Below are 21,559 nucleotides of genomic sequence, written 5' to 3'. Positions count from 1 at the left end.
GACTGTTGTTTAATCAGTCCAATCACTTAAAGAACTTGTTGAAACAGACAACTTTAAATGTTTTGGAGAAAAGGGGTTTTCACTCAACAACAGTGAGACATTTTGAGAAGCGGAGGTGTAAGTGGAGCTGCAGTAACAATCAGGGTCACCTTAAATGAAGGGCAGGCTAATAGAGGATATCCACCTTCCACCCCAACTTCATCTCCGTTGATGAACCTATTGATTTCTGTGTTTTTCCAGGGCAAAGGCAAAATGAGAACGTATTGGCTTCTTGGGGAGAAGACTGATGTGTATGTTATCTGAGAGGCCTGCTGATAATGTGGCAGCAATGGAGACGACAGCAGAAGCTCCAGTGGCCGAGCCACTACTTTATTTGTTCTAGAATAAGTCCTTAGTGGTGATTTCCGTGCAGAGGAAAAGTGAACAACACCAAAAGACAAAAACAGATGGAATTCCAGGTATATTTATTACCTGCATATTGTAACTGCAAAAAAGAAAAAAAAAGAAAAAAATTGTAAAATTTGCTTTTTGTATGAAGAATCTTTCTGTCCTGAGGGTGAATACTTTTCACTGATAAATTCTTATTTTTTGTGCTTTCTATATTAAGATTTGTATAATGTCTTTGGTAGTCAATGATGCATTAATATTTCCTTGAAACAACCATTGAAGTTTGAAGGCACAACGTTGCAATCAATCACTGCAGGGGTTCATCAACCATGTTACACAGTACAAAATAATATGTATATATGTATATCCAAGATACTGTAAAATATTTTGTTCAATAAACTGAGTCAAACACTCTTTTTCCATTCCTGGACCAGGCAGTATTTTTCTACTCTTGCTTTTAAGTGTAGTTGATTATTGACATTTTCTTCTGCAAAGCATGTAATATGAGAAAGGCAGAAAAGAGCAGTAATGAGTCTGCTCTTCTTAGGATTTATGTGTTAACTTTAAATTCACTGTCACACTGTTCCTGTATCTGGGCCACAGCCTCCTGAGAATACTCAGCCAAATGTTTTCATCCAAGTTTAACCCAGAAAGAATTTATAAATGACCTTGTGTCGCCTTGCTAAAATTGCACATTTAAAAGGCAGGAAGTGTTGACAGAGCTAATGCAGATGTGTAACAGCCAGTTCAGCAGAAGGGCACTCTGCCTGGTGTAACATTTGGGGAATGTCTGAGGAAATTTAGCTGCATCTTGAAGAGTTTAGTTTTTCTTCTTATCTTACCTATTAGCCTTGTTGTTTTACATTTTATGGTATTGTCTATCTTATGATTTTTATAGTATTAGCAATAATGTTATATTATCTTCATCATTTAGAGTACAACAACAAGCGTGCCTATGAAAAACACAGCATCAGGTATTGCAGCCTAATTAACTGCCAGCAGTTGTGGACAGATAAGGGAAGCAGAGAGCTGTGTGTTTGTTGTAATGACATCACTGCTCATTAGATGCTCATTATCAGTTGTGGAACAGGGACATGGGCGCTGTGTGTGGCGGTGTGTGTTGCCGTATGTGTGTTTGTGCGTTTTCATCTCTGCAGGAGAACATCTTCTCCCCCTGCATGGCTGTAATTACCGCCCACTTTCTCACCACTGGTGCCTGTTAGAGCCACAGCAAGCAGAGAGTGAAAGTCTCTGCTGAGCACCATGCTGACCTGCTAACTTCTCTCAACTGACCAGGCTGCCTGTCATCCTGTCATCTGTTATTTTCTGCCCTTTTGCACAGCCCGGACCTTGAAGTACAAAGGCTCTAAGTATGTTGCAAAAAAGTGCATAGGTCAAACAATTCCCACATTTCAAATAACTGAAACACCTTAAAGCGTTTGATGATTTCATGTCTCTTCAACCAATGCTAATTTGCATATTGATTAAAAAAATTATAGTGCAGCGTGTCCATTACATTCAAGTCATAGCCACTGTTCTGAAGGTATTTCCTGAATCCTCAAAGATCATCTGCTGCACAGTAAAGTTTTTAATTAGTTTGCCAAGATCCAACTGTTTCCTAATCCAAAGATGTTAAAAGTTAAATATTTCCTTTGTTTCTTTTGTAAAACACAACAAAAATATATATGCATCATTGTGTATGAAAATATTAAATAATCAAAAGCAAAAGGAATACACACAAATGTTAATGCTTCTGGTCCATGTCATGCATATGGAATTTCTAGCCAACATCTTCAGTTAGATTAGGGTGTACAGTCACAAGTAGTCATGCATTGGACAGAATTTTCCAATGACACCTTGTTTTTGGACAGATTTCTATAAGAAAGGACCAAAATAATAGCGATACAGGCAAAAACAACAGAGACAGCTGAAATGAAAGAGAGTAAACAAAAAATCTAATTGCATATCGCATTTCATTTGCAATGTTAAGTACAGATTTGCTCCGAGGCCTTGTGCTTCACAGGCAAATTGGTTTTCCTGTATCATCCCGTGAGATAATGAAATGTTTGGAAAGAAAAGCTGCATAAATATAAGCTAAAATTACTTGTCGCCATAGCTACCGCCTACTAATCCCTGCTGAAAGCTCAGAAAGGATCAGCAGCGCCTGGAATTGTGCTCTGATTGACAGAACACATATGTGAATCTGTAGCGTACACCGAGTGAGTCCCAACAATGTATTATGTCCCACATCAGCATGCTATGGACCTGTGAGGACATGTCTTTGTAAAGGTGAAGGAGTCCTGAGTGCAATATTCTGAATTTTAATAGGTTTTCTTGTTATTTTGTTCCATCACAATAGCAAGATATGTACAGGGTGTAGGAGGAAAGTGTGGCTTTTTGTTGCTTCGCACCATTTGATTACAATTAGAGGTTGCAGAATGCAACAGAGAAATGATAAAAATATATATAATAATGGAGCCTATAAACAAACCAGGCTTTCTGGTCAGGCACAAGCAGCAAGAGGGAACAGCACAGACAAAACTCCAGCTAAACAAAGTACTGTAGTTACAGTCCTTTGAAAGACAAATCTAATTTTCACGGTTAAAGACAATCCTGGACAGTCATGTGGAAAACCCAAGTTCATGCGTGAGGTCTTTTCTGAGGTCTTAGTAACTGCTGTTCACCAAGTTATGGATCAAATTTTTTTACTGCACAAATTGACCCCATTTTTATCACCCTACTCATCCAATCTGTTTCTACTTTGTGAAAGCATTTACTGTACATGTGGTTATAATTTTTCCACATATACATGCTGGAAATTATGGGCTTAATATTTCCAGTAGTGGCAGCAGCTATTTAGTAATTTTGCTGCACAGACGAAGGAACGTATGGCACCTACAGAAATGTCAACTTTAGCAGCATAACATGGTAAAGTAAAAATGGAAAAAGCCAAAAGTAAAGCAACTGTACTGTGCAATGAACATCAGGATTATCTCATTATTCAGAACCAAACACAACAGCAAAATCAGAAGAGAGATTTAGGCACAATGTGTCTACATCTCTTCATTATTTTAATTGTTTGCTAGCTGTAATCTGCACTGTGTGTCAGTGTTAACACTTTGGGTCAGTACTGACCAGACGTACATGTACATGAGTACATAACAGATACAATAGATTATTATTATAACTTAAATAGAGGGAAACGTCTCAGAAAATCCACACAACAGAAGTCTGTTACAGTGTTTTATTTAGTTGAGAGATAGTTTGCTTAGTAGAGTTAAAATCCATATGTCATTATATGAGCTGTTTTTGTTTGCCAACATGACACCAACTGTGCGTTTGGGTTTGCATTTTTAGAGGCAGTAATTCTGTCATAAACAGCCATCCCATTTAAATAAACACCTTTACATACAGTGTAGGGATACTGTAAATGCTACTGTTTATCTAGCTTTACTGTTTTTCATCGCAGAAAATAAGCTAAAAAATTTGTATTACCTCTACAATATTAGCTGGTAATAAAGTAATAGTAATATTAAACTCGGACATACTATATCAGTTATCAGATGGGAACTCCGGTTCATCCAGCTGCTCACTGACGGGTGTGCTGAACCGGGCTGACTTCCTGAAAGGTGCTTTCGAGGTTTGGATGGGCGTCACACCCTGTGACACAAAGAAACACAAGAATAATGTTAATCTGTAATCAGTTAGTTCTTAAATCTTATTTAGTTAGTGAGGGAAAGACTGAAGAATTGAACACCAAATAATAAAGATAGACAATTTGCACAGAGCCGAGAGGGGAAATGCAGAAAAGTCCTCTGACTATAGCAGCTATAATCATCTTTCTCTTGACCTTGGTAAATATGTGCAATTCTTATGAGAACTACTGCTGCTGCATTTTCTTTAACATGCTGTATAATGCCATTAGTGAATGTACATTCATTTTAAAGGAAAAAGCAATAGCAAAATTGCAGCAAAAAGTCCCCTGCGTACAGCATCACAGAGAAAAGTGCTCTGGTTCATTTATTCTAGAAATAAGACACTTACATGAAGTAAGATCATTTAACATGGTTTTAGTAGTAACCCAAACAAAAAATAAACAACAGCAAACAGCTAGTAAAATATGACTCTGACAGTCTGACATACCTGTATCCGCTGGTAGTTTTCACTCCAAAATGTGATCGCCTGGTCGGTTTTATAATCATGAACCTAGATAAGACAAAAAAGATAACTATACTTGTTATACAGGAACACCAGTGTTAGGGATAACAAAGCCATGCTGCTCAAATACAGTCAGATGGAGTTGAACTTGCTTTGTAATAAGCTCTGGTATTGTTACTGACACACCTAAATGTAATGGTGGCATTATCAATGTTATTAGTTACGTCTGTGCTTTTCCTGCAAGATCAAATTGTTTGTCATTGGAAAAGTCTTAGGAATAATCACCTTCTCCTTTCCGTGCAGCAGTCACAAACCCGTTTCTTTGGTTATTCCAGAAGGCAACATAGCAGATGAGGACATCTGCAAATACCTTGGAACCCCACCGGAAATTAGGGAACCATAAAGAGGCCGCAAGAAAAATGGCAACTGCCAAATACTTACAAAGAGTAAGGCAAGTCCTGAGAATGCAGGTGAACGGACAGGTTTCACCCCAAATCCAGCATCCTGAGACTGAACAATAACTAAGTGGATGAAGGAGAGTTGAGATCAGTGAGCATCAGCGCCACTATCCAGGATGAACCAGCTAAGATCCATAAGTGTTTAGTGAATACCTCGGGCAGCAGAGCCCCCGGGAGATGGAAAAACAAGAGCAAGAACAAGAGCAAGAACCATCATGGAAGGACAAACTCCTGCACGGTATGTACCACCGGCAGATAAAAGAAGTGGATGGTATAGAAAAATCCTACCAATGGCTAAACAAAGCAGGACTGAAAGACAACACAGAGGCACTAATCATGATAGTGCATGAACAAGCCCTAAGTACAAGATCAATAAAGTCTGGGGACTACCACAGGAGGGATTCAGCACATAACAGCAGGTTGTAAGATGCTAGCAGGCAGAGCATATATGAAATGTCATAACCAAGTGGCCGGCATAGTGTACAGAAATATCTGGGCCGAGTATGGGCTGGAGGTCCCAAGGTCAAAGTCAGAAACCCCCCTAAAGGTGATTGAGAACGGCCAAGCTAGGATCTGTGGGACTTTCAGATACAGACTAACAAACTGGTAATGGCTAACCAACTGGACATAGATGTGGAGGACAAAAAAGGAGAACAAGGCTGTAGTGATAGATGTAGCAATCCCAAGTGATAGCAACATCAGAGAGAACGAACATGAAAAAACAAAAAGAAATGGCCTGAAAAAAAAGCTAGAAAAGATTTGGAAGGTGAAGTCAACAGTGGTCCCTGTGGTAATTGGAAAACTCGAAGCTGTGACCCCCAAACTGGCTCTATCAGATCCCAGGAATAACATCTGAGATCTCTGTCCAAAATAGTGCAGTCCTAGGAACAGCTTAGATATTGCACAGGACCCTAAAGCTCCAACGCCCCTGGTCTCAAGCTTGAAGGAGAAAAAGACCGCACATGAGGGGGGGTATACCATATTTTATTCAACATACTTGTGTTGTTTTATGGGAAAGAGGCACAAATCCTTCAACACAGAAATCCTTCTGGGTTGTTGAACTGAAGTCAGTCTTCAGTGTTGGTGGGCTCAGTTCAGCATTAATCTTCTCACTGTGAAAACAGAAAGATGTCAGTGTCAGTATTTGAAGTACCAAGAAGCAGCACTGGAAGGCTTCCCTCTTTGCAATACAGTGAGGTGTGAGACTGGGAAAAAAACATTCATGTCAAACTCTGTCTGACATAATATATGGCGTGACTTAACTAGCATTGGATTTGCGTATTCCTGTTCCTGTTCAGGTGACATAGCCTCAATGCAATTAGCATGTGACGAAACAAGGAAGATCACTGATGATGATGATGATGATGACGATGATGATGAATAAGATTTAGAGAAGTGACATATATCCACAGAAATTATGTAAGTTGTCTAGCCCTAACAGGTGCATGAACACTACCAGAAGAGTGAGACAGACACCACTGTTTATGCACAAACAGTCCTGAGAAGAAGACTAATCATAGTGCAAGCAACTGTGTGGTTCAACCAATAGTATGCAGGCCCTTATGACTGGTGAGGTACAAATATCATTTAATGTCACTCAGTGCATCAATGGTCATCATATACTTTGGAGAAAAAAATTCCAAAAAAGATGTGTGTTTATAATTCCATATTTCATGAGGATAGTTGGTGTGGGTGAGGAGGATACAGAGGATAGGGTTGAATGGAGGCAGATGATTCGCTGTGGTGACCCCTGAAGGGAGCAGCTCAAAGGAAAAGAAGAAGTAGTTTATAATTCAATATTTTACATTACAAACACCCCGTGACAACTCTGCAAATCTATCATCAGTCTAACTTTGTGCATTCAAAATGGCAATGTGTTTAATATAACTGATCGGCCTAAAAAAATCCTCTCTGTTTTCTAGACAGGAACCCAATATGAATAAAGTAGTGTAGTGTACAGTTATAAAGTCCAGGAAATACAATGTATGGCTCAAGACTGAATGATGAGACACTGTCTACTGCTGAACAAAAAGTCTTCATCAAAGACATGATTTTTTTTATTGTTTATGAGAAGTTAACTTGTGTGAGATGTTAATAGCCACATCTGTAGGGACAGACTCTATAAACTGCATTAGGATGACTGGACTCCATGTAAAATAACATCATAAAATCTGATTTAAAAGGTATTACAGCTGTGATTGAATAGTAAAACAAGCCCAGACGTATAAATATTACATCACTTTGCTCCCGCATCTTTCCCTTCAGATATGTTACCACAATGTTCTCTGTTTCCATAAACAAACCACTTCCAACTGAAATTTATGTATTTAGCATCAAAAAAGTTGTTTCATAGCTGATTTACCTTATCATCTGGGCAATATGCTTTTCCAAGAGCTCGCCTCTGATGCCTGAACCAAGGAAATATAAAAGACATAAAGTTAGTGTGCATAGCAAATCATCTGTAAACGATTTATAGAATGGCAAAATAAAAAACAGAAACGGTCACAGTGTCTAAGTGAAATCTGTAATCTGGTATAACACACCTCTGCCTGAATAAAATACTTTTACCTGGTCTGTACATGGATTATAACGACATGAGATAAAATAGTTTCTTAATGTGGATGGTGACTGACAAAGACACATACCACGCAGCCTCACCCCTGGATGCCTGGGAGGGATATATGCTGCTTTCATTGTGGTGAAAGTCTCCATTTCAGATTGCTGGTCCATCGTAAGAATCTCTCTGTGTCCATGTGTCCGGATTTGTGAGTTTGTCTCCTCAATGTCAAGATCTGCAACAGCCCTCTGGAAAAAATAACATACGGGTTTTAAAAACTAAAAAAAAATACACACCTGATGCAATTTAACACAATGCAATAAACACATCTGTAAAGATGATGTTTGTTTCTACGGTAGGCTTCAATTTAAAATTTCTCTTGCTTGTATTTTTGACAAATATCTTGTTTGTGTTTCATTTTACTGATCATTCAAATCAACAAACAAACATATTTAATATGTAAGGAAAATACATGTTAGTTTTCTGCCATCCATCCATCCATCCATCCATCATCTATACCCACTTATTCCTTAACCAGCATCACAGGGATCTGCTGGAGCCTATCCCAGCTCTCTTTGGGTGAAAGGCAGGGGTCCACCCTGGACAGGTCACCAGTCCATCACAGGGCCACATAGAGACAAACAACCTCACACACTCACACTCACTCCTATGGGCAATTTAGAGTCACCAATCAACCTGACATACATGTTTTTGGACTGTGGGAGGAAACCAGAGTACCTGGAGAAAACCCACACAAGCACAGGGAGAACATGCAAACTCCACACAGAAAGGCTGGGCTGGTAACCCACGACCTTCTTGTTGTGAGGCGACAGTGCTAACCACTAATCCACCATGCTGAGTTTTCTGCCCTATTTTCTTTATTGTTTACACACCTAATGATAGAATAGGATAAGCATCTTTAATGAGCATGTGCCAACTTTAATAGGTGGAGAGTCACTGTTTAAAAAGACAAACGCAGCAGTCATAGTCTCTGTTATGACATAACGCTATATCAAAAAAGGAAAAGTGAAGCTAGTGAAGCTAGCCAGTGATTGTGAGAGCACAATCACGCATGAAAGACAAAAGCAAAACTGTGAGCTCCACTCCCAACTCCACACTGATAGTCTAAATATTTTAACATATAACTAAACATAACTTTTGGTCAGGTGTGAGGTTAAGAGAAGTGACAGCGATGGTAAGAGTGGTTATATAATACAGCTGAGTAATACAATATGTGACCTCTCTTACTGGTAGGTCAACATTTTTGCTAACAGTTACCAAAAAAGATGTTAGCTAGCTGCTAGCTAGCTAACATTAGCGAGGCTAACTTAACTATACTCACCTCTTCTGCCCAGTTGTGCAACAGGCATTTTCCAACTTTCTTTTCCCCACTGGCTGCTCGTTCAGTCATTGTAACAAGATAAAATAAACCTGACGACAATGACCTAAGCGACCGTCTATAACTGCAACTACATATGCTCTGACAGCTGCTCACCTAGCAACACGACTCGGTTGACGGAAGTGTTGCCATGACAACCGAAACTTTCGCCATCAGACTGAATAGAGAAAGTGAACAGTGAACAGCACTCTTATAAACTAAAGTTACAATTATATAAAATACTTTAAAAGACAAAAGACGAAGAAAGGAAGGACAGATGAAAGACGGGTATTAAAAAGAGAATTGCCCAATTTCTTTGAAAAGTCACTGTTATGTTCTGAATTTCCCCAATGGGGATGAATAAAGTAGGTATATATCTAGCTATGTGTTATGGCTTTTCTTTAAAAAAAAAGAAGACTACATTTAAATACGAAACCTAACAAAGAATTAAAGATAATGAGCTAGAAAGCATTTTTATCACATTGTTGTATCCTGCTCCGATAACGTTGCATTTTATAAAATTCAAAACCCAAAGATTTTTTCTCTGCTTTTCAACACAAGGATGAACAATTTCCTTCACATCCTGAGCACAAGAGTACATCTTCGGGGCTTCAGGAAACGGCCAAGGGTTAAAGTATTGTCCCCTGAGGGGCAATTAAAGTGAATAGGGATGACACTCCTGTCATTTAATCATCTAGTGAAATTGAATTGTCCATCACCCACTGGTACATTCATCCTTGTGAGCCAGGGTTTTGGAAGCATCGAGAGGACTAGTTATTTTTTCCCTTATTATATTCTCATGTTTATCACTTATAAAAGGTAGAACCCCAGTGAAAAACTTTAAACTTGAACAATAAATAAACTATCAACAGAACACTGGGAAAACACAGTTCAAATCATTTTGTATAGTTGAACTGAATAGTCAAAAAAATTCATACAATGAGTATAATAGGCCATTTGTACAGGGTAACTAGATTATTACTGAAATGTTTTGACAAAATCAACAGACACCCCAGAAACAGCTCCACCAGAAGAAGGAAGCATGGGGTGTCCCAGTTGATCAATAATCAATAATTTTGTTATAAAATTTCTAATTATAAAACAAAGTATATATGAATTAAAAATAAAAAAAACAATAAAAGTCTCCCCTTTTGCTCTTGTTGTTCTTTTGCCCTACCCAGGACACAGGTGGCCCTGTTTTAAGGTTTTCACTTTAACACCATTAAGGTCTTTGCAACACCTGTAGTTTTTACAGGAGGTTTGTGCCCAGTCCATTTTTATCTGAACAATGTTAAAACTGAGACAAACACATGGAAACCTTACTAACTTTGGATTTACAAAAACTAACAAAGATGAGGCAAACAAGGAGCCTATCAACACCCAGATGTGGATAACCCACGGTATAGCATTGAGTCAAGGTTTGTTGATGACTTTGCATCACCCAAACCCCTGCTGAATATCAGCCCCATTTCATGCTGCTGGTGATAACACTCTGGTAGCCAAAGCTGATGCCAGGTCTGCTTTCTCAGACACCTGTCAATGTCCTGGTCTCTTCTGTCCAACTCTGTTTAAAGGTAGAATTTTTTTCTCATTCTGGGTTTAATATAATTTATTATGTGATAGGCTTTGTGTCAGTACTGTTACTGTAGCTGGCTGTGCTGTGTTTTGTACTATGGACACAAATACCTGTAACATAATACAAATCACATAACTGATCTCCACAATCATCATGTTGCCAGATGTGCGTTTGTGTGATGGCAATGTGCTGCTTTGGTAGTTGTGTGTATTTGGTGTCACTTTGATGTTGTTAGAGAGATTGTGGCTGTGTATTAGGCTGAGTCTCTGTGTGAACTGGACACAACAGCTGTTGGCACAGTGTGTGTGAAAATGTGCATTATTGCAGCTATATGTCAGGGTGCTGTATAAAAAGATGATTTACTTATGTGGAGTATATGTGCTGAATATTTAGTCCCATAGTTTGCAAAACCTTCCCATCCAAAGTAAGTGATGACTTTTTTGGACTGTATTCTGAAAAGCTTTTTCTTCACGAACTACTAGAAATAAAATCACTGAATTGTGTAAACAATTAAGGGTAAGAGGGTTGTCCCTTATTTTTTCACATAAAAGGTGGCAAGCTTACAACTTCCCTCATGTCTAAAGCAGAACCTCACTGAGCATGTGCTGTCATTTTGTTGTTATATCCTGAAGCTGAACATAATTTGCTACCAAACCAGAGAGTGACATCATCATTCTGGGGGAAAAACTCAGTTTGGCATTTTATTTGTTTGTGCAATAATCTTGTTCAATCGCTTGAACACTGAGAATCACATAGCATTTATTCAAGTCAGTGCAAACCCTGCTAAATATAACACCTACTGCTCGTTACTGTGGATATGAGACACAGAATCAAACCACTGAGTCTGTTGCTGAGAAACAGCAGAGAAGTTTTTGCTGTCAGACAGCCAGAGTGTCTGGAACAGTCTACCACCTCAGCATGAAGCACAGTCAGAAGTCTAATCAATGTTTTATGGACGCTAGACTGTCAAACTGTGCCTCGTCATGCCACGCCAACTAACAGGTATCCACCCATTATTTTATAGTTATGTGTGATTATGTTGGCTGTAAATGCCACATGCATATGGTAAAACAAATGCATTCCAGTGGAGGAGTGAGGTAGTTGCCACAAGTATAGATCTTTCTGGAATAAAGCAGTTTTCAGAATGTCTTCATGGATGTTGAAATTTCCAAAGGGCACAACAGGCCAAACAAAATGCAAGAAAACAGCACAGCAGAAAAAGAAAAGAATTTCTCCCCTGCCTTCCTCCCACATGCCACCATCTTCACACATAAATACACCTGAGGAACAAAATATATAGCTCATTATATAAAAAACAAACACACAAGCTGCTTTCCTTATCAACAAAAGCCCTTCTAGCTGCCCTGTGTGGCTTGTACTTGATGCTTTTAGCTAAGTGCTAATTGAATGTTAACATCCTGTTAATGTTGAGTACTTCTATTTACCTTCTTAACTTACTGTGTTACCACACTTGCATTTACTAATTATTACTAAACAGAAGGTACAGCTGGGGCTGATGGGAATGTCATTGGTTTGACCATAATTCAAAGACAAACTTAAATTTTGTCCTTTTTGTCCTGATGCTTGAGAATCAGTCAGACAGGACTCCGCAGTTACCACATTTCATCCTGGGGGAGATTTGATTTTATTTGACTGTAGGCTGCAGAGAGGAAATGAGTGGAGAGAGAGCTCCAACACTGATACATAGCCAGACTCAAACCATGGATGTTGTGAATATGTTCCATGTGTTGTAACCATTCATCTATCAGAGCTCTTACCTTTGGGAGATGTTAATGTCTGTACCAAATTGGATGGCAGTCCATGCAATAGTTGACACAAAACCACAAATGTCAAACTCATGGTGGTGCTAGAGGCAAAATCATGACCATAGTCATTAGATGGCATCATATGCAAATCATGTCTGTGTAAAATACTGTTGTGACAGTAGTAGACAGACTGTTGGTCTGATAAACTAATACTGCCATCGCCACAGTACCGAATTGGCTTGGAAACTGAGTTTCAAAGCAATTAATATTTTAGAGTTTGATAATTTGACATACCTCAACAGGTCTCTTGAGATTTTCCACTAGCCATTAATTAAAACTTGGTACTTGGCACATTTTATATCCACTAAGTGGATATAAAATGCTCTGCGTGGAGAATAAATGAGATCCACAGCAAAAAGACCTTAGATATAGGAAATGCAACAAAAGCAGTTTTTACCCAGATTGAAAAACGCAGCCTCAGTGTGATTCTGTCATATATATATAGTAAAATAGGATAAATATTTGTGAACAAAGAAGCACAAGTTAAGGTTAAAAATAACACCCTTAATTATAAATTATTAAAAAAGTAGACATCTATTATTCAGATTCATTAGACATGTTAGTGTAGTTTGATTTGGTTTGATTGACAGGTTGACAGCTCTCTTTCACTCCCTCATAGTGCACAAAATAGTAAATAGGAAAACATCTCTGAAGTGAAATAGCTAGTCCATAACCATTCTCAAATAATGATGTGTATGTGAGGGATTTCTTTGCTTAACGTAAGAACATGATTAAAATGCAGTCTTTGAAATAAAACGTATACTGTATAACAGCCCAAACCAAAAATAGCTTAAGATTTATTCCCAGCAGAAATATGTGCATGTAGCAAAGCACATCTAAAGCTCAGAGTTCTGATACTTGGAGCAACATTTCCCCACACAACATTAACATTACGGCATACGTGTGGTTACTGAGTATAATCCGTCTGTTGGGATTCTCCAAAACCCATCCCAGTATGTAGTTCTGTATACCATCCCTCCATCGAAAACCATGGTGCTGAGAGAAGTTCTTCACAGGGCGTACACTCTCTCTGTCTCCTAACCAGAACACAGTGCACCAGTGTTGCTATTTTTACATGGCATTGTGCTTACATGTTGACTGACCATCTCCATGACTACCTGCATCTCTGCAGAGATATTGATGTATTATTATTGATGTATTGATGTAGATATGAATGTGTTGTTTTTGTCTTAGAAACCTTGCATTTGTGTTTTGCAGCTCAGTTGGATGTCTACTTTCGAGTGCTCACTTACTATGGAAATTATCTGCTTGTGTTTTAGTCAAATCACCGTGAAACATAGCTCCAGACACAAGATCCACTTTCTTGTCTTTGCTTTCATCTTCCCCTGCAGTTACATCCTGACCCCCAAACTCACACCCCTGCCATTATCAGTATGAGCCTTAAATAGCTCAAAGCCATATTTGACGGCGTTCATCTTAGGGCTCTTCCTTGTGCATCTGGACTTATGTTGTTTGCCATCGTCTTCAGTGTAAGGCAGGGCAAGTTTATTTATATAATACAATTCATACACAGAGTAATTCAAAGTGCTTTACAGAAATAAAAGACAAGTTAAAAGTGCATATGCAAAAATCAAAATAAGAAACAACAAATAGTAGAAGATTAACTTGAAATGAAATTAAAGGAGAATGAGTGCAGATAAAACACTGTCAGTTGTCATATGCCGCACTAAAAAGAAAGGTTATAGCTTGGACTTAAACATTGTCAGAGGTGAGGATTGTCTACCATCATCTGGAAGACTATTCCAGATTTTAGCTGCATAAAACTGAAACGCTGCTTCTCCATGTTTAGTCCTGAGTCTGGGTAAGATCAGAAGGCCTGTCCCTGATGTTCTCAGAATTTGAGATGGTTCATATGGCATCAATATGTCAGAGATGTGCTGTGGTGCTAAGCCATGAAGAGACTTATACACAAGCAGGGCTGTTTTAAAGCCTATTCTCTGCAACAGGAAGCCAGTTGTTGCGTATTAACTGGCCTAAAGGAAACATGTAAAGATTGAACAAAAGGGGTCCTAAGATAGACCCCTGGGGGACCCCACATGTCAACACCATTTGGTCTGAGACACAGTTACCAATTTCAGTACTTCCTGTCTTCAACTACTGATAGACAAGACAGTCATTTTTTAGGTTCAGACAATGTGACAAAACGTGAAAAACTGCTGACTGATCCGGTGTTGCAGAGTGTTATGTTCTAGCTGTTATGCGAATTGCTGTAGTAAAGGTAGTAATGAATCAAACCAAAAGTTTTTATGTTAATTACAATGAGACCAAGCCACCAATTTGTTTCACTTCTTTTAATCAGCCTTAGATCGATATTCGTTTGTTTGGACAATCAGAAACAAGTGAAACTAAAATTATTTTAGTTGTAGTAGTAGTGTTTACTAGGAGCATTTGTAACAGTTTATTTGTAATTTGTTTTTGTAAAAAATAGCATTCTCATTCTACAAAGCTCTGACTAGGAAACTCTTCAAGATGAGGGCAGGTATTCAGTTTTTGTTTGATTAGCCCTAGTGTTATCATCAGCTTTGTTTCTAGTAGTAGCAGGCAGCCATTTTAGCAAACAACTCTTAGCTTTTGATTATGGAACCTGTGGTGAGTGTGGTCATGCAAGTAAAAACTTTGCAATAGTTTTACAGCAATAAAAGCAAGTAAGTAAAGAAAACAGCCACACTCAAGCCTCTTAATTCAGATTGGGTGGTGTTTTCCTTTGGTTCTTCACAAATGTAAAGTCTTCATATACCATTTGTGTAGACATGAAATAAAAATTATGCATAATGTTTATGGTAATACCAAAGTATAGATACATATAATTTATATAGTTGTGTATATAGGCCGATTTCTGAGTTACTTTCCATTACTTCCTACAGAAATGCTTATTCGAGAACATCCAGTGAATTTTAACCAGAACCTCCATCTCCTGTAAATGTCCTCTGTGCATGTTGTGGTAATAAAATACTTAACCTGTCTGTGAGCAAACGAAAACTGAGATTTCAACTGGCCAGACCTCAGAATGGGTTGGCAGAATGCACTGTGTTGGAATTTCAACAACATAATTTAATTTGTGCCTGTTAATGCATTCACTGCTGTTAGATTTGTGTGCTGTATTTACCTAGCTGGAAAAACACTTGAGTCTGCGCCACGTGGCCCGCTACTCAGGAACGTAATAAAGATAAGTGCCGCTGTGTGAGTAAGGTGCTGGTGTTATGCGAAAGCTGCTGTGTTCCTTTGGTCTTTTTACACTTCCTTCAAACTCCTGGGCTCAGTCCTTGTGTTTTGGTTGGCAGCCATCAGTTGGTCAGCACATCTTAGCCTCTTGCTTTTAGAAATGCATTTTTTCTTCCTCTTCTTCTTTTTTATAAGACGTAGCACTGTCTGTGGTAGACAGATGCCTTCAGTGGAGTGCTGATCTTTCATACCTGAGGGAAAACATGGAAAATGTTCCCTGCCTCTGCTTTTCTTTTTTCCTGCCATATAAGGAAGATGATTGAGTTATTTTATTAACACTTAACATAGAGTCAGTGAACACACATTTTGTTTGCTCTTTTTTGACAGACATTTAAGTAGGAATCAACAGGCTGAAAATATTAGATACCTATGTCGAAATGGAATGTCCTTAATGGGCACACTGTCCAACAACCACACAGATTAACCAAGAAAGCACAACTCAGCACAGACTCTGATGGATCGCAAATCTTACTTTTTTTTTGTGTGTGTGTGTGGAGTCACACATGGGATAAACATAAAGTTTTCACTTTGGTTTAAACATTTTTCACTTCTGCTGACTTCTGGGCCTCAATTTGCTGCACCCAGATTGAATATGTATTTGCTTCTTTGCCTACTTTGTCCTCCACTGACTTTAAATTTGTACTGTGTTCAGTCTGAGCACACTGTTAAAGAGAAGGTCCAGGACATATTAGGCTGAACATAACCTGCGACATAAATACAGACAACAGGACTCAGGTTTTATCTTCTACCTCGTCCTATCTCCTATTTCCTACCAGGAGTCAAGTATAGGTCCTCCATTCAAAACTGTACATAAATATGCAGTTGACTTTGTATGTGCATTAACCATGAATTCTACAGTAACTGCAGTAAGCAAAGCACTACTATCTGGCAGCCAAAATTAGAAACAAATCAGTAGTGTTTTGTTACACTTTAAATGGACAAACTGTAGGTAGTTGTACGCAGGAAAGGGACTGAGTAACAAATTATTCTGATTTGACCTTTTTCATTTGTGCTCTTACATGCAGCCCACTAGGTGGATTTCATGCAGAAAATGATTGTCTTTAGAGGTAAATCAACCATTATTTTCTTTATTCCCAAAACATCTATAGTTGACATATCCATTTGGTTGTCACTCAGAATTTGTGACATGTTCTTTTGCAGTATTAATACCTACTGTATAGATAGAAACTTGATCCATCATTCAGTGAAACATATGAATATCTTACATCTTGGAGTGAAAGATAAGAAATTCATCTGTCTTCCAGAAACCACAGAAGGCCTTTCAGACAGTAATAAAAACAGGCTGAGGATATTTCTCAAACACCAGACTTTTTAGAAACCACAGACATGGTTTTCAATAAGAAATGGTCCTCAGCACTTCCCATCTGAACTGCCTAGTTGTACATTACCAATGCTAAAATAACCTTAACAATTTAATGACAGACAATTATATGTCTAGCCTTCAGAGTTTTGTAATGTGATGCAGTTTATGTCAGAAGAATCTCAAATCTATTCTCTGTTAAACTACCATGTACAATAGTGTTAGGTCCAATGAGCTTTTAGTGGCGTTTAGCTTCACAAGCTTGCTATTCTCAGCTGCTGCTCCAAAGATGAAAGTTAAAAGACAAAGCCTTTTTTTCTGGCACATAAGATGAAGTGAAATGATCCAAATCCCAAATAAAAGCTTTGCTGTTTGTTTGTCAAAACATTTGAACTGATTTAGATGTCACCTGCATAATTTACGTTAATTTTCTGATTAATCTCCTGCAGGGGCAGGTGCACAGAGTTCCTGCACCACCCATCTGGCAGCCATAATTAGGTAGGGGTGTAATTATGCTGCAGTCCGGCAAGAGATAAGGTCAGCCTCCACCTCAGGGCCTCGAGTGCAGATCTACTGATGAAACATTTCCGAACTTTACTTCAAGGAGCCACTGTCACAATTAAACACTGCAGGAATCATTTCCTTTTCTTTCACTAATTCAAGGTTAAGTCTCTTACTGAACATCTTTGCAACAATGCCATAAATGTAGAGCTTTCACCAAGGAGCATCTACACCACAATGGTCCTCATTGGTGGGTAATCCATCTTTGTTGTTTTAAAGGGCAGTCATTTTGGATTAATGTTTTGTTGGTGTCACCTGTTCAAAGAATTCCTGCTGTTTCGTTGTCAAGACTCTAATATCAGCCGCCACACTGGGGATGACTTTAATTAACTTTGTGGCAAAACAACACACTCGAACACTGCACGAGTTCTACCCAAATGCCTTTTAATGCTTTTGACCAATTTCCTGAACACAGCAGGTGAAGCCGTGATGAAAAACAATTCAACGTGGCCAGTCCAGTGTGTCTGAAATGGTATAAAAGAGCATCATAGTCTCTTGAAGTCCAAACAGCGAAGCGAGAGCTCTGAAAAGAAATTCACCCACGAAGCCAACACCTTGCACCTCCTAGAAGATCGTCACCATGAGACAGTCTCTCATATCCGTCATCTTTGCTGCAGCGCTGTTATTCGACTGCTATGCACTGTCAGTGACATTACCTATGGGCAAAACTGAAGACGGCTCACTAGAGCAAGACACTTTGGCCTCACTGCTGAATGATGAAGGGACCGAAATTGGTCTTGGTGATACGGATCTGGCTGGTGTGACCAAAACCAGAGGGCCGAGGTTAATTGTTGTGGCTGATCCAAGCCTGTGGAGTGACCTGCGGATGCTGCACAATGGACCATCCCTCTACAAGCGGAGAGCTGATGACAATAGCCAGGTTATGGAGCACAGGGATGCTGGCCAGGAGCTGAACATCCCTATCCTTAGGAGGGACACCATGAGGTGCATGGTTGGACGAGTGTACCGGCCATGCTGGGAAGTCTAGGACAGTTTGCTCTGCTCACCAAAACAACACTGACCTTCCCTCTTCACACAGAGTTGTAATATAATCCAAAAATCTGTGTATCTACATTTAAATTATTGCAGATCTGAGAATAAAAAAATAAGTGAATACTGCCTTAAGTCTTGTGCATGTTTGATATATATGTCTGCATAATGAGATCTTATGAAATTTAGAGCTCTACTGCCAGATCTGTTTGTAAGCGATGGATACAAGGACAGAGCCATAGAAGTGTACCCATACAATTTTTGGTAGGCTTGTTGGAACTTTGGACAGAGCTAGGCTAGGTGGTTCACTCTGCCTCCAGTCTTTAGCTTCACATAGGCTAATTGCATATGTCATCTTGCCTACTTAATGCTTAGATATAAGAGTAATATCAATCTTCTCATCTAATTCTCAAAGAAATAAGCATATTTCTCAAAATGCTGAATACTTCTTTAACACACAAAACCAGACACTAGAGGAATGCAAAAACTACACAACAGCAGGGTTTGATTAACATGTTTCTAAATGTTTTTCTTGCAGTAGTCCTGAAAGTATTGTTGGTTCAACAAAAACATCTGTAATGGGAGGAGTCACTCTGATAACCCCTATGACTTGCCCAATTTTCAGCAGCTCCCCTTTCTTCTAAAATTACAGACAGATCTCGAGTTTGTTGCATCAGATCCTGCATACGGGTAAATGACTGCTGTTTTACGTGTGTTGGTGGCAGCCTGCCTGCAGAACAGAGGAGAGCTCCTGGGAGAATATTTCCGATCAGACAGGAGCTCATCTTCTACAGGAATTGAGCTGTGCATTGTAATAACACCAGAGCATTAAGCTAAGTAATTTCCTGAGCTTTGCAGATGCGTTCTGCACATCTGCCTTCAACTAGCAAAGTCAGGCTGTAATAGAAATTGGCATTTTAGTCAATCAGGACACAAATCAAGCCTCCTGATATTTGATAAACACCAATTACAGATGGTTTAGCTAATTGTAGCTGCTGTGGCTTCTGCCTCACCAAATCCACAGATTCAAACACAGAGCAGTCATTGTGTCTTTTTTTTAGAAACTTTTCATGTTGTATTTTTTTTCTATCTTGAATGCTTTTTTATGACATAGCTGGGCATCTCAAAAAAGGATCAATGGTGTGTTCACTGACACATTCACTCCTAGTCATATTTTTTTCCTGTACCACTTTTTACACATGGAAGGAATTTATATGTTTTGGCCTGTGAAGAGCCCCTTTGCTGCAGTGTTGGTTTGCAGGTATTTCTTCTGTCTGTGTCACATGTTTTTGGCCACCTGCACCTGACATCACTTTCTAACTGGCCTGGATTTAAGAGTGCCACCTGTGCAACAAGTTTTGATTTGGGAAATGATTGCATACTATCCCCTCCTTCATCTAGATCTATCCATCTTTATTTAGATTTGATTTATTTATGATGTCATTTTTTCTGACATACAATATTAGGAACTATTGTGGTCTCAACCAATAAAGCCTGTAATTCATTATTACAGCTCTTTGTGACCTCACACAAAAACAAGCCATAGGGTAGAGTAAAGCACTGTTGCTGCAGAACAATGATCAGATTGCATGGGAGTTCATATATGTTCACCATGTTTGCAGTTTGGCACGTGTGTGTGGTCATGTTGTAACTTGTGAGTATCTGCAGCTTCCTGGCCAGGAATTACTGGTTAAAAGCTGCTTGATTATTGTGAGTCAGTCAAAGTGGCTCAGCTAACAACTGCGAATGTTCTTCACAAAGAACAGAGTGAGAGGAGTGAGTCAGCAGAAGGGGCAATGTGTTTCTAGAAATATCCTTTTTGTAGCTTTGCAGTTTTATGGTATTGGGAAGGATGCTTCTGGGTGGAAAAATAATTAGACTAAAGAAATCAGCAGATATTCAGCATGTAATGTCTTCACAACAGTTCCTGCAAAGTAAATCCTTTCGTTTTGTTAGCTGTTGAATGGCAAAGAGCAGAAAATTGAACCTTTTTAACTGTTCACCATTCACCTTAATGACACAGATGACTTTAAAGGAAATGGCTCTATCTCATGCACGGACTTGAACAGCAATAAATATGATGTATTCACCATAATGTCTGTGAACTTAATGCTGTGTACCTCTAATGTTTTCTGACATACCAAAAAATTGTTTTCTCTTCAACTTTCTCTTGGTTTCTCATCTAGGATCATTAGCTTATTGCTCTGAGTTGAAGTCTTTTTAATACCAAGACCTGAAGATAAACAATATGAAAAATATGATCAAGTATGAATTTGACATTAATGATCACATCATAACAACAGTAAAAGGCCATTAATTACTGGTGATTTCCCATTAGGCTAACCTTTTGTATTACACTTCCTAAAAAAACCCTTGGCCCGCAATGGCTACTTAATTGAAGGATTAAAATGCACTTTGTATCTTTGCTTGCATGTTGCTTCTTTTGTAAGGATAGCACTATTAATAGCTGATGAATGGTTGGATGAAAGTTACCTACGCTTTGAAATGATCTTGGACTTCATGATGAAAAGTATGGCAAGCACAGCTTGGCTATCTGCTTTATATTGCTCACTCCCTCCTTTGCCCTGGAATAATTGTATTTAGGATGATAAAGCTCTTAAGGCGAATCTAGGCAACTGAACTGAGTGAACGTGGCTTTAATGAGTGTGTTACTTCTTGAGTGTTGATCCTGAATTATTGTAGTTCTAGGGGGTAACAGAGTATATTTTTTATACATGATAGAGCTATAAAACACAGTAGAGGGCAAAGTAAATTATACCCTATACATGTAGATGTTATTAATGCAGCTGAACTTGAATAAAAAGGTATATTTCAACATTTTATGAGATATCAAGGAAGGCATAATTAAATACAGGCATGGTTACAATGAGGTAATAATCAGTATTTACAAAGGACGCATTATTATCCAATCAACAGCACTGTGATATGGCACCAAAAACCACTTAACCAAAGTGTTGACATGATGAAGCCCAGAACATTTTCCATGGCTTCCTGTAACAGGACACTAAATGGAGAATTAATGCTGTTGATTGCCACCGGCTGGTTTATACTGACCAGACACCTAAACACAAGAAACAGCATCT

At 38.7% G+C, this 21,559-nt stretch overlaps 3 protein-coding genes across 3 annotated transcripts in view; 2 read left to right on the top strand and 1 right to left on the bottom strand.

The window, feature by feature from the left end:
* Positions 1-811, top strand: part of npr2 (natriuretic peptide receptor 2) — a 42,669-nt gene extending 41,858 nt beyond the window's left edge. The window contains exon 22 of the mRNA XM_026298009.2: positions 241-811. Within this exon, the coding sequence (XP_026153794.1) occupies positions 241-303 (63 nt within the window). The 3' untranslated portion in view covers positions 304-811. The remainder of the gene's footprint in view (positions 1-240) is intronic.
* Positions 812-3,693: 2,882 nt separating this feature from the next.
* spag8 (sperm associated antigen 8) lies at positions 3,694-9,053 on the bottom strand. The gene is made up of 6 exons (XM_026298006.1): positions 8,903-9,053; positions 7,649-7,808; positions 7,366-7,411; positions 6,001-6,115; positions 4,531-4,593; positions 3,694-4,047 (listed from the first exon to the last, which is right to left on the bottom strand). Exons 1-6 carry the CDS (start codon positions 8,969-8,971, stop codon positions 3,940-3,942), a joined length of 561 nt encoding a protein of 186 aa, XP_026153791.1. The 5' UTR covers positions 8,972-9,053; the 3' UTR covers positions 3,694-3,939.
* Positions 9,054-18,039: 8,986 nt separating this feature from the next.
* On the top strand, positions 18,040-18,453 carry pmchl (pro-melanin-concentrating hormone, like). Its single transcript, XM_026297969.1, has one exon. It carries the CDS (start codon positions 18,046-18,048, stop codon positions 18,451-18,453), a length of 408 nt encoding a protein of 135 aa, XP_026153754.1. The 5' UTR covers positions 18,040-18,045.
* The last annotated feature ends 3,106 nt before the right edge of the window (positions 18,454-21,559 follow it).

Source organism: Mastacembelus armatus, chromosome 12, assembly GCF_900324485.2.
Source record: "Mastacembelus armatus chromosome 12, fMasArm1.2, whole genome shotgun sequence".
NCBI classification, from domain to species: Eukaryota; Metazoa; Chordata; class Actinopteri; order Synbranchiformes; family Mastacembelidae; genus Mastacembelus; species Mastacembelus armatus.
The sequence above is the reverse complement of the archived record's forward strand: the minus strand, read 5'-3'. Positions and strand labels throughout refer to the sequence as shown.

Excerpts from the sequence above, each read along its gene's own strand:
- pmchl (XM_026297969.1), top strand. The coding sequence starts at position 18,046 with ATGAGACAGTCTCTCATATCCGTCATCTTTGCTGCAGCGCTGTTATTC.
- spag8 (XM_026298006.1), bottom strand. The coding sequence starts at position 8,971 with ATGACTGAACGAGCAGCCAGTGGGGAAAAGAAAGTTGGAAAATGCCTG. Across the intron at positions 7,809-8,902 it reads TGCACAACTGGGCAGAAGAG|AGGGCTGTTGCAGATCTTGA; the intron begins GTGAGTATAGTT and ends TATTTTTTCCAG. Across the intron at positions 4,048-4,530 it reads AAAACTACCAGCGGATACAG|GGTGTGACGCCCATCCAAAC; the intron begins GTATGTCAGACT and ends TTTGTGTCACAG.